The following is a 13,882-nucleotide window of genomic DNA, read 5'->3' as shown; positions in this document are numbered from 1 at the left end:
ATTACTACTTTAAAATGTCTCTAATTTTTTTTTTAGTTTGAGTGAGCAGTCTCGAATAGACAATCCTTGTTTTTGAAGGTAGACTTGCGTATCATTAATTTCAGTTAATACAGGAACCCAAAATCCAAGATAGGTGAGAAAATTAAAAGACTGAATAGCAACTAATAATCTATCTGCTTCAGATATAGCCATTGAATTTTCATCTCTGATAGTTAATGTCTCCAGAGTTTCTATAATTTTAGAAAATGTATCCCTAATCATCTAGACGGCTTCTCCTCTGGCGCTCCAGCGGGTCTCAACTAAACGTTTAAGGCTAGTTCCGGTTATTTTGATGAGGATATCTCAGCGGTGTGTTGAGGTTGAGAAAAGCGTGTAAACGGTCCAGTGTACCAAAAAATATTACCGAATTGACTTCAGCTTAAGCAGCTCGAATTCCTGATAAATTAAGAGAATGGTTTGAGCAGGCAATGAATAGTGCTTTGGGATTGACTTCTAGAATACGTTTTTGGACACCGTAGTTTTGACCTTTCATGACCACATCATTATCATAGCCTTGACCCCTGCAGTCCATTATGTCTAAGCCATCCGAACGCAGTTTCTCTAGAATCATCTCAGCGATTTCAGCAGCATGCTTGTCCTTTGTGTCGATGAAGTCAATAAAAGACTCACGAACTTGCACCCATGACAACGTACCGTAAAATTTATTTCGGAAGTTTGATCCAGCTTTGAGATGTCAGGTGTACTGTCAAAAATAATAGAGAAATATTTGGCTTGTTTTACTTGCTGTATGATTTGTTTTTAACGTGATTCTTCAATATTGTAATACATTTATTTTGTATTTGTGGAGACATGTATGTATTCGGTCTGGAACAAAGCTTAGTTCGAAGCACATGCTCCCTCAAGAGTGGATCGTACTTTGATAGTATTTTTACTAACTCCAAAAAATTGCCTTGATTTTGCCCTTTCAACACTTCTTCTGCTCACTCGCGATGCCCACGAAGTGCCAGATTTTGCTTTGAGAGAAAACGAATGATGTCCAAGATTCTCTTCAGATAGTCTCTCCAGGTTTTCGTCTCTTGTATAATCAAATCTTGGGCCTTGTTGTCAATACTGTTCCCTACTCTCAGGCGAAGTTCAAGCTCCACCCCAAGCAAGCGATGACTGAATGTGAACTCTGCTGGTCTCATGTTTTTCTATTTTCGGGGATAACCTCCACCAATCATTGAATCCATCTTTGGATTTAAATGAAGATTTGGTACTTGATCTTGTTGAGAAGAGTATGCAGTGGAAGCAAAATTAGGATTCTTTTTTTGGCGAATAACATATCCACTTTCTAAGAACTTTCTCGCCGTTTGACATTTGCCAGAAAAACCAAGCCTTTGGAAGCTTTCTAGCCTTTCCTTTTGCTGATTTTTGATGTCTATACACCTCTCTGAATTGACTGTCCATACACTGAACTGTTTCAGATCCTTGAGTGGCAAGGTGTATGCGAATATTATCTTTGATGACATCATGCCAATCTCCAGTGTCGTCCAGTCTAGAGTTTATTATCCTGCTTTCTGTATTGTTTACAGTGTCTGATGGTTCAGCTTCTTCAGTATGAATTTTTGAGGAGTTTACTAAAGACATGCTTGTGTGCTGTCCTTTAGTCTTTAGATCCTGCGGTATTCTTTTTCATCATTCAGGATGTTGGTCTCATCATTTTTTTCTGGATTCAATGATAACCGTCTCATATTTCTTTGTTGATTTTAATTGTTCAGTTATTTCATACACAATAACAGCTTGCGCAATATGTAACAGATTTTCACCATCTAGACTCTATATCTAGATTAAACTAATGGACTAAACAATAAAGTAAAAAAAGGTTGGCCTATCTTATTCTTCTTTTTTATATTACAGAGCATTGATCAGTGTAGTAACAACATGTACCGTGTGTCCGAAATAAATCTAGTAAATTAGATTTAAACTGTTCTATAGCTTACATTGTATTGAAGAAATAGTCAAGGAGATGAAACAAAATAGCGACATGACTAGTTTATAAATCGTTAGTTTATGTTTAAAATACAGTAGTTTATGTTTGTTGGTGTCCATACAATTTATCGTTTTTACTGAAACGCTCAGGGAAATAGGAAATTAATACACACTGGGGGAATTTTGGTGCCCCTCTCCACTTGGTGCCCTGTGCGGCCCGCACCACCCGCACATTGGTAGCTACGCCACTGTAAAATACTGAATTACTAAGCTTACATGTAATATTAGATTGAATAGCTTTTTTTTTTTTGTTCAGCCGTGTTAAGACACGCTAAAACTCAAGATATACGAGTCGTTGGCGAATTAACCAGAAGAAAAACAAAAGATATTTTATTTTCTCTTTAATATAAGTAGTGCCACTATAATTTAACAATTTTAGCCAACGTAAAACCGGTAAAACAAAAATTTTTGTTAGTCCAATCTGTATCTTCCATTTTCTTTTTTTTTTTTACCGTTTGTGATGAGATTGTGTTGGTCTAAAAGTTTCCGCAATTGTTTTGGTATTCAAAACAAACGCTGGCATAAAAACAAACAATATTAAATCAGTAACAATAACATAACATAAGACATATTTTATTAATCATCTTACACTAAATTACATCAACGTACCTTCAAACATATAATAATAGTTTCAAAGTATTTCATGTTTATGATAAATTTTACAATGACAATGTATGATTATTCTTTTGAGTATATACTAATTTATAGGCCCTGCCCAATATATGATATTATATATATATATATATGATATCCGACACAATTAACAACTTCAGTGTAAAACAACAACCATGATATGAAAAAAAAAACAAAAAAAAAAAAAACTAACAAACAACGAACCCTCAACTTTCTTTCAGGACCTTTGATCATTCCAGAATTTCCAGGTAAATGTCTGGATGTTGAATGTATACTTTTTTTTTGTTAAGAGAGAGAGAGAGAGAGAGAGAGAGAGAGAGAGAGAGAGAGAGAGAGAGAGAGAGACGAATTCAAGCAAATTAGTTTCAGTAAGTCTATTAGATCTACCCTCTCTATATAAAATTCTCTTCTTACTGTCGAGTTTTGTCGAGTAGTAAGAAGTAAAGGAAAGATCACTATGCGGATAGTCAACGAGAAAACATGAGAGAGGGGGAGAGAGAACACGTAGTCACAAAACAGCAGGGCTGGACCGTTGCAATATCTTATTTTTTTTTTTTATTTCTACCTCAAGTTAAAAAAAGGGGGAGTAATCTACTCTGTAGTCACTATCGAGGCGTCAGAACACGCTCAAGACTTTGGACACAATGGAAAGATCACTCTTTTCTTTCGCAACTCGGACGGAGGGAGTTATCCTATGTATTTTAAGAGGCGAAAATAAATGACAATTTCGCCTATATATTTCAGGAGATTTGTATGTGTTTTTAAAAGATTTTAATAATTTCCGGATATTTCCAGGACTTTTTCGTATATTTTGCAATTTCAGGAGATTTCCAGGACCTCCTGTTAAATCGACATGAGGCCGTGGGAAATCTGTTATAAGTTATAAAATTTTTTTTATTTATTATACACCTAAAATTAACGCGGGTCCTATAAGAGTGCAGGGCCAACTGAGGTCGAATAGGTTGCAGTGGCCTAAGGTTGGCCTTGCAAAATAGCGGCGTATGCTACTCCGCCGGTCGACTAATAGTTTATAATTGCTACAAAGACTAGTTGAATGACTATTACACGCCAGTTTTTTTTATCATTTTTATTTTGTTTTTAAACAAACAAGTTAAATGGGCGGCATCGAGATACCAGGTTGGCATGGCAGACGTGAAGACCATTTACACCTCCGATGTCTCGTGATTCGCTATGATAGAGATGTAGTCGTGCGGTTTGCGCGCTGTACTGTCGATCGGATTTATGGTCCTGAGTTCAAATCCTGCCCGCTTCTAACCCCTCCCCCCACCCCTTTGGTCCTCCGGGAGGTTTGGACTTATCTTCATCTCTGAAGGAATATCCGAAACATGTCAAACATTTTTACACAACAAACATTTTACATTGACACCCAGTTAAAACAAACACTGACTTTGATCTTACTACTATCTTCTAAATATAAATAATCCATGATGTGTGAATGACAGTTTAAATACTCAGTACGAAGATGCAATTTAAAAACATTAAAACATTACTCATTCATTGATAAGGCCTTTCAGCACAAAGTAGACACTTATAAATAGTTTAACAGCGTAATTTTTTTTAGGGTCTGTGACATATGCAGAAGCATAATTTATATCGGAATGTCTTTATAATGTATTTAACAAAATGTAGTCATCACGCAGCTTTATAATAAACTAAAAGCGGTCATTAAAGTTTTGCATATAATTATATTATAAGATGTATTAAATACTGGTTATAAAGAAGATAGTTTGTATATAAATCGACAGGGTTATCACACGCTAAAAGCAAACAATTTTAAAGTGTTTAAAAAAAAAACAAATGCTTGTTAATTGAACTATTCGAAAGTGTTTTTTTTTTTATGTAAACGTTATTACGACATCGGCACCCAAAATAAACAACAACAAATATTGTCATACTGCAGTAACAAGTTTAAATTTAGCAGTACAAATTTACATAGTAAAGTAAGAAATACTCTAGATATTTTTTTTTTAATAAAGCAAATATGGATCTCTTGAGTACCTTCTCTGTGGGTCATTGGAGCTTGCTTTATTCACTGAAATAAAAATATATACTAATCAGTTGGTGCTAAAAAAAATGTTGCGGTAATATTGCCACTATCTTAGTCTCTGGGAAAGCGCTTGGCTTCGTAACAGATGGGTCTTGAGTTTGATTTATTTAAGACGCACTAGTCTACCAAACTCTATGAGTACGTAACTGTCTCGCTTTAATGTCTAGGCGGTACACAATGTCAAGGCTGGTCGCAAGGATGTGACGTCGCATGATCCGATGGTTATGAGTGCAGGTCAACATGCCTGAATAGAGGTGCTATCACAAAAGGCGGAAAAAGAAAGGTGAAGGTTTAGAAAGGTGAAGGTTAAGATAGCGTGGGCGTGGAAGGAAGGTTTTAGAGATTTCTGAGACGAGATTATAAAGGGGGTATTGTAGTTTTTCATTTTTAGTTAGTCTGAATTAGACTTTGAGAGAGTTAGACTTAGAGAGTCAGAGTTAGGCTTAGAGGGTCAGAGTTAGACTTGAAGAGTCATAGTTGGACTTAGAGAGTCAGAGTTGGATTTTGTTAGTTAAGGTAAAAAGTTTATTAGTTTTATTTAATCATCGTCAGTACTATAGCATTCAGTATCTGAAAAGTACTTGCTGCATCTAAATTTATTGTTTTATATCTGCACTGTGTCGTTTTATTGTATCTTAGTCGTGTTGTCTTATAGCAAGGACAGCTTCCAAATCCACACGTCAGATGATTTGAAAGAGATAAAACAAACGTCTATCTCAGTGTTTCCCAAACGTGTCTTTAACGGAACACCGTCGCGCATTTGGATAATTTAGCGGAACACTTTGATTTTTTTTTAAGTTCAATTATTTCCTATTGGTTTAAATAAAATAGTATAAATAATTACACCGTATTTTCAATTTAAAAATAAAAAAAATATTGCTTTTATATAGCGCTGCTCTCATGCTGATAGCATGCTCAGAGCGCTATGGTCCAGTCTCATTTGTGGACCAGTGTGTGTGTGTGGGGGGGGGGGAAAGGGGGTATCTGGGAGAAGGTTTTCCGTGCTGCCTTTAAGCGCTAAGTAAACACAACTCTGCTCGAGTCGGGTGTCGAACCCCCTTTATAGGTAGCCAAGCCAAGTTCAAGCGTACTCAGACTCTCGACCACGCTATATTATTAATTTTCAAATAAGGTTGATTAAATTTGATGATAAGGTGTGTTTGTGGATCATTACTTTTTTTCTATCAGGCTGATATGGTAAGAAGAATTGTAAAATATGATGTGGTGTTTTTAGGCCTTGACTTTGTTGCTACGTAAAGAGAAAACCCTGCTGCGTATAAAAGTTTGTAAAAAGTGGAAGTAAGAATACTAGTATCTGTAGTTTGTTTTGAGATCGTGGAAGGCCTACTCTTTGAACTAGATCATAAATCATTGATTGGCTTATCTTTGTATCGTTGTTTCAAATTAGAGTTAAAAATTCATACCAATGTTGAAATAATTTTTTGTCCGTTACCGAGAAGAACTTATAAAATCAAATTTCATTTTTCGTATTTACATTAATTGTCTTAGAGATCACAAAGTCTGAAAGGGGAACTTTACTTTTTTTTATATATATTTACATTATAATTAATCCACATGTTGACTTATTCGTTAATTACTCGATTGGTTTGTAGAACACCTAATCAGGCCTCGCGGAACACTGAGGTTCCGCGGAACACGGTTTGGGAAACACTGGTCCATCTCTTCAAACAGTGTCGTGACACTAGCTTACGCTGAAATAGTAAAGACGTTTGATTATTCAGGTAACACTTGCTCTCGTTACACTGGGATCTCTGCTGGTCTCGATCTTCTCGCGAATGTCACTGGGAACTCTGCAAAAGTCTATTTCATCGGCTAATAAGGACTATCCTCCGCTTGAGGTTTCAAAGGCCAAGCGAGCGGGGTTCGTAAAGACCAGAAAGTCCAGCCCATTATATTGGACTGAGCATGCCGTTACGCAGAGGTGCGCTCAATAAGCGTCGTAGGATTTCTAAAGTAAGTTTTCAGACATGGAGTGTTTTTGGACGCTGAAAATAACGGTTGCTCAAAACCTTTTCAAATACCTTTCAGGTATGCGCGGCATGGCAACAAGGGTAAAATTCTAACCAGAGTGCAACTGGTGTGACATGTCTAACATGCAACCAGAACTTCCCCGTTGGGAAACTATAAAAAAATATAACAAGTACAAACTAAAGTTTATGACCATGTCACAAGTTTCTCAGGGCTCGCAAAGACTTTCCTTTAGGGAACAGAGCCAGGTAAAAGAAGAAATAATAATGCGATGGGAAACAACATAAGAGAATGTAAGGGCCTGTCATTGAAAGAATTATACCAAAGGCAAAAAGAAAGAAATGAAGAAAGACGGTCGATAGTTCAAGAGTGAAAAGTTGTTTGTTTTTCTTAAAGACAGTATTAAGTTCTATTGCTTCTCTAGCAACGAAAATTCATGGTTTACACAAGAATTATGCGACCAGAAAATAGCGATGACCTTAACTAACATCAGCATGAACAGAAATTATCAAATAGGGTTTATCTGAGAAAATGTCTACAACATGGCCTAAATTGTGCCGACTTGCCATCAAATCTAATTCTGGAAAATGCCTAGATCTACCATTAGATTTAGGTTTGGACGTAATTGTTTGTAATGCTAGAGGAGCATTAAATATTTTTTCGTATTCTGGCATAGACCTACACTGTTTAATAGTCTACTTATTTAACGATTATATATAACAATATCACGGTTTGCAAATCTTACCCCCATTCTGTGGTTCGGCGGTTCTAGTATTTGCCAATTGAAAATTATTCCAGTCAGTCTGCTCCGGGACTAGACTTTCTAACCTGCTTCTCCTGTTTGCACCTGCCTGCAATCCATTATCTGAGGCGTACCCCCTGTCATTGTGGTCCAGACCCAGTCGAGGGGTATTCCTTTCAAGTATCATCCCATTGCTGTGTCTCCTGTCATAGGCGTAAGCGCTGTTGTTGGCGTCAACGTTCCTATAAGCAGAGCTGGGCCGCATCACACTCCCCCGCCTGATATCTTCTGTGAGCACCCGCTCACTAAAGTCCCCGTACTTTTGAGCTGCATTGGACTGGGTGATCATGGTACTGCTCCGCCTCATGTCAGTCGTGTATGCTCGGTCATTGGAGTCCCCGTATTTGTGAACACCAGAGGGCTGATATATCGTGGTACTCGGCCTGCGGTCATCATTCGTTTGCCACATTGAGTCTCGATGATTCGTTCTATTGTGGTTTAGTCTGTTGTATTCATTTGATTTAGCGGGGTAATTGTCTAGCGTAGAATCTTGTCTGTTTGGTGCACTAAGATCTTTTATACCTCAGATACAGAAAAAGTAAAAGTATTATACAATATTTCTAATGGCTGAAAATATGCAATTTGTTAAAAATATATTTTAAAAATATATGACCTTTATTTTATTAAAACTAGTATTAAAATTGATGTAAGCATCTAATTGTAATTTATTTAAATCTATTTAAAAAGATAAAGAAACTATAATTCTACCAGTTGGTTTTGGTGCTATTACAGAATATTCCTGTAGCCTGTAGCCTGTGGGACTGGTAGCATGTCTTGGTTCTGTGCTCTTGTGTCCCTGCCTAGACCGGGAACGTTCCATTTGCTTCTCTTGTTGAACAGAGCTTCTCTTACTCTTGTCTGGGCTGTGGACAGAAGACAACAAGTGAGAATGAGAAACTTATCTCTTCTGTTGCTTGCTTTATACTTACGTTATTTAACCTAATTGGAGAGATCTTTTGTTTAGTTGTTTTTTTTTTACAATACCTCTCACCTCTATTTAAGTTACACTTTCAGGGTGGAAAATTCTGGGTTGTTGGGTTGAACTCGCTGAACTCAAAAAAGGCTCTAACGATTTCCTTAGACATTTGATAGGTGATGTATACCGCTGAGAAAAGAATTCCTAGCTCGTTGGCCACATGGGGAAAACTTTCGATGTAGTGACAGATCTACAACAGCCAAGAGTCCGGGCATGGAGACGTAATGCCCAGGATAGATCAGAATAGACAAATTCTCGACATGTATGGTGACATATACACACTACGCAAGAGAGTAGGGTTTCTGTCCAGAGCTTTTGCAAGAGAGGATTTGAGCCTGTCAAGCACTCACTCAAATGGAGTTTGATGATGATGATCAGAATAGAAATATGTGCTAGGGCAGGCCAGGGCCCTTTATGGGCTGTAGTGCCAATAGGATGGATTAACTTTATTGATAGATTATCTCAAATTTACATCTAGATTCTAGATCTAGAAGTAGATGTAGATATAGACCTTAAGAGTTCTAATACAGCAGTATAGATCTTAATCTAGTTTTAGATGTCTACATAATGAAAATACCATTGAATAAATAAACAATTACAATTATATTAAGTGCATCGAGCTGACGATGGCAAAGTATAATTTCGATACCCTGATGGACCTTCATTTTTGTTTTATATATATATTTTTTTTTACTTTTAAGTTGTATTTTTAAAATACTTATTAAGAAATAAACTTTAAATATCTTGAACAAACTAATCGTGTGAACAAAAAACTTTAATACAATATTCATAGCTTTAACTTGAAATGAGATACATATCTAATAGTAATGCTATAAACTGATATTTAAACAACATCTAGATCACAACAAAAACACGTCTGTACTCTTTCAAGTCTCTAGATCTACTTTTGTTCTTAACACCTGCATTACAACAAATCAGCTCATATTTCATCATTCTACACCGCACAGCCACCAACAAAACGCCTAACCTCTCATCATCGCCACCTAGGAAACACACACACTCTAAAACACCTAAAAAGGGAGGAAATTCAGTCACCAAGACTATACCAAGTATTGAAACGTATTTATAAATGAGCTTCACCCAACAAGGAACAGGCTGACTGGTGAAAATAAAATAAAAACACGCATATTTATCTATGAAGGTTGTACGCTAATAGTTTAATTGTATATTATCATGAGTGACTGTGGGCGCTGGGATATTATAGAACGAATATATTACAGTGACTTTTTGTCTTAGTTTATTTCTATATTTCACCTCTAACCAACATATTTAATAACAGATAAAGATAGATACCGTTTTTCTTCTGGTTTCGATTTCCTTTTCTGCAATGGCAGGTCATGACTTTGGTGTTTCTGGGCAAGTTTCTTGTTTTTCTTGACATGGAAGTTGACAAGTATGGCAATGACAGCAGACACCAGCACAAAGCCGAACAGGCCAACAGTCATTCCAATGATGAAGTTGACATGGTCTGGTAGAAATAAGAATTAAAAACATTCGCAACAAAAACCTCGGACTGTATTAGACATTTTCATTAATGGCGAAAAACAAAACTATAAATAGCTAGCTATTTGGTGTATCCGGTGTGATCAGCTCGTCATTTGTTAAAGGTATAGGATCATTTATTTTGGCTCTATTTAGCCCTGCAGAATTAAATTCCACTTGTAGCTTTTATTTAGTTGGCAACACTAAAGTTTAACTGAGCGTCCTTGACATTGCTTAGCTGATCGTGAAAGTCTCCAATGCACTGCATCATTATGCTATTGTTATGTTTTCTTGTGTGTCACACAGGCTATAGCCACGTTGTTCTTACCTTTTTTAGCAAATGGTCTGAAAAGAAATAACAATTGATTAAAATAGAGATAAATTGAATTGTATATTTTTCTTACACATACAATTAAAAGAAAACGCATTAAAAATAGTGTTGGCTATTAATCAAGAATCATTGGAATTTTTTCAAAAGGTAAGTATAACATTTCAAGCGTTAGTTCCAAAATAGTATAATTGGACAGGTTGATATACGAACAGAAAATGAGCATAAAATATTGCAAACTTGCATCCCAATTGCATAGCATGATAAAGCGAAATCATTAAATAAGAACAACCTGGTATAAACTTTGTCACATGTAAATTATGAGTGAGTCTGGTGTGAATGTACACTCTGGTTTCTTATAGTTATAATGTTTTTTGTTTGGTGTAATGCACAAATTGTAAGACAAATTTCCATACGGATAATAAAGATTATTATTATTATTATTATTATTATTATTAAATTCAATTATATCATCCATTTCATAAAATAAACAAAAAATGCAATTTTAAAGAAAAATTATAATAGCTAAGCGAAGATGAAATTAAAATAAAAAAAAAGACTTTAAAAAAATATAATTTTAATAATAATGTGACTTTTGAAATTACAATCTGATTTTGTCTTTGAGATTTTCTATTAACATTCACCCTTCGTCACTTTATCATGCGAATAGAATTAGTCCAAGCTCATCAGCAACTTTAACCCGAGACCTCATTGCACATAGAGATATAGTCTTAGAACTATTGTTAACAAACGAACCAACAAATGACCACCTTATGTGAGTTAGCGTACCATCAAAACAGAAGAGGGAGTTTTCTGTTGTTCTTATCGATATTTGGTTTGATTTTATAAGTGTTAATTTTTTATGATATTCATTTTAGTCTCTAGCCTTCCCCGATCTCCTGCAACCTTATAATAGAATGTCATTAATACCTAAATGTAATAGAAATGGCAAGTCATTAACAACTACAAAAATAATAATAAAATACAGCACTGCAAGGCCTAAATAAGTCACTTTTCAATGTGATAAAAATGTTATGAATACATTATCACGATCAGTCACTTACAGTGGCGTGGCTATGAATTAGCCATCATTCTGGAACCCAGGGGGCTTGACCTCTTTGAGGGCTCCTGCATTTTGAGTAATATTTAATATTTAATGTACAAAAAAATTCGAACACTCATCCCCAACCGTGGCTACACCGCGAACTAAAAGTTGACAATCAATTTCCAAAGGATAGTGCGTTCAAACCTTTTCCAAAAAAAAATAAATATAACTTTATTCAAGGTTAGATGGACATTTTCACAAGTAGCAACTTACACACAGGTGGCTTCACCAGCTTGCTCTTGACAGGACTGACTTGCTGAGCAAGGATCAAAGTTGGTTTTTATAGTACAAGGACTTGTATCTTTGGTCACTGTACAACAGACATAATGTTTCAATATAAGGTTGTGTACTAGTTTAGTTAGAGAGTATATTAATTTTAACTGTGAATAGACCTTGCATTTAATGATTTAACTGTATGGAATTAAGCTCTGGTGATATGAAGGGAGAGTAATCATTGAAGGATTACGGGCGCGACAAGGCATAAATTGTGCCAATGTGCCAAAACTCAACACTCAAACTCAATTTTGGTAGATACATATATTGTGCATTGTTTTTTAGTGACGGTAAAAGTGGTGATGTAGTAAGACAGGTGAGTGACGTAGAAGAGAATAGGCCAATAAGGAAGAACAATCAGGCGATAGTTTAGAAGAAGGTTGATTTGTATTATAGATTAATAAAGATACATAAATAGCGACGGAGAAGAAGATGACACAGACACCCCAAGTGTTATTAAATGCATCTTTTAAGGTAGTAGCCAGTCTTAATTAAGTTTATATTGTTCATTGTAATGTTCATTTGGCTAATGTGGAATAGTTCATGAAATAGCAGTGAAGTTGCACAAGATACTAGCCAGAACAATAAACGTGATATCGTTTTTATTTTAAATCATTAAATAATTGAGATCCAAGAAAAACAAGAAAAACATAAAAAAAAATACTTTAAAAAAAAAAAAGCTTATGCGAGGTGTAATTGTATCCCTTAGTTTGGATCAGTCATGGAATACATTTGTAATAGATCTAGACAATAAATATAAATCTATGCTATTATAAATATTTTTACCAATAGTTTTTGTTTAGCGTTATTTCCTGCTTTTCACTTTCTCAATATGCTGTGATCCTATCACTTGTCTGGACCAGTTGGGAAATAAATATCTGGGTGAATTTTACCGTAAGCAGTTTTTAAAAGCATTTGCAAAAAAATAAATAAATAAAAAGAATGGGGGGGGGGGATCGACCTGAATTTGAATTCATGGCTCGTACCTCACTCTGTTAGTGAAATGCTTATGACTACAGAAGATTGTTTAGTTATTTATTGGTTGTTTTAAACTTACTTTAAAGCGGCGACCTATATAGGGGAATAACCAGCGTATACGACCCTACAGCCAAGAACTATTTCTTTCCCTTTTTCGAGATACCAATCAAAATGATTAATTACCAATAGTTAATTAACTAATTAGTTGATTTTTTTTCAATGAATCTTGTATTGTTAGGTAAAAGAAATAATTGTGCAAAATTTCAGCTTTAACCTAGATTGAGTGTCGGAGAAATAACGTGTACAAACTTTTTACCAGTACAGAGTGAGTTGATATAAGCTTTGAGATATGGAGCCCTTTAATAGCACAGCACCAAATATGATTTTTGAATACTTAGTTGACAACACTGATATACAACTATAAGTATTGTTATAAACTTGGTGGTGGCACTGGCCTCTCCGTCTCGTTCCGGACTTGCACTGGGTTCAACAGTTCAGGACTGACTGACAGTGCAAGAGTTGATACGGCGGAACGGTGTTATCGGAAAGATATTTGTACAGTGTACGTGTTGCCAATTGTACAGTATTGGCTGTTATTTATTCAACTATTAAAGTGTTACGTTACTTTGGAGCCCTGAGTTGTCAAGTTCTTTAAGTTGGTGGTGTAAGGTGCAGTTTGCAGAGAGCCTGGATAGTGAGATTCGTAACAGTATATAGATAAGAAAATAACAAATATGTAACATAAATACATTAATATTCATAAAGAATTTCCTCCACCGTTTTTTAAAGGAGGCCTTTGTGTGAGTGGGGGCGCTTAGTCATAGTTTTTGTAGCTTATTTGTAAATCTTGAAAAAAAAAACAGGAGTAAGTAAATAAATAAATCGAAAAATATGAATCACTTGACTAGTTGGATCACAGATTGTTGTGGTCACTGACTCAAAATCTGTACGACAGGCTTTGCAAAGCCCCGGACCATGGCCCCCCCAATATCGACACTGTTATCATAGCCGCACACAACATAAAGCAGCGCTATGGAACCCCTGTAATAATGCAGGGGGTACCGAGTCACATAGGTGTTGTCGGCAACATTATTGCAGACTCCTTGGCCCACCAGTGAGGTCAAATTCCACCAACTGAACAGGCTCATCATGCCCTGGCTATAATTCAAAAAACAGAAATGGAAAAGTGGTGCCCT

General features: G+C 35.8%; 1 protein-coding gene across 5 annotated transcripts in view; it reads right to left on the bottom strand.

Moving 5' to 3' along the window:
• Positions 1 to 2,956: 2,956 nt before the first annotated feature.
• LOC106063092 (mucin-like protein) overlaps positions 2,957 to 13,882 on the bottom strand; it is a 100,596-nt gene continuing 89,670 nt past the window's right edge. For 4 of the 5 annotated variants that reach the window (XM_056003633.1, XM_056003632.1, XM_056003631.1 and 1 more), the window contains 6 exons: positions 11,649 to 11,745; positions 10,331 to 10,347; positions 9,814 to 9,988; positions 8,232 to 8,386; positions 7,467 to 8,045; positions 2,957 to 4,717 (listed from right to left, as the gene is read on the bottom strand). In XM_056003633.1, the coding sequence (XP_055859608.1) occupies positions 4,653 to 4,717; positions 7,467 to 8,045; positions 8,232 to 8,386; positions 9,814 to 9,988; positions 10,331 to 10,347; positions 11,649 to 11,745 (1,088 nt within the window). In that variant the 3' untranslated portion in view covers positions 2,957 to 4,652. The remainder of the gene's footprint in view (positions 4,718 to 7,466; positions 8,046 to 8,231; positions 8,387 to 9,813; positions 9,989 to 10,330; positions 10,348 to 11,648; positions 11,746 to 13,882) is intronic. The other variant, XM_056003630.1, reaches the window with a different exon arrangement.

The sequence above is a fragment of the Biomphalaria glabrata genome, chromosome 11 (genome assembly GCF_947242115.1).
Source record: "Biomphalaria glabrata chromosome 11, xgBioGlab47.1, whole genome shotgun sequence".
NCBI lineage: Eukaryota > Metazoa > Mollusca > Gastropoda > Planorbidae > Biomphalaria > Biomphalaria glabrata.
The sequence above is the reverse complement of the archived record's forward strand: the minus strand, read 5'-3'. Positions and strand labels throughout refer to the sequence as shown.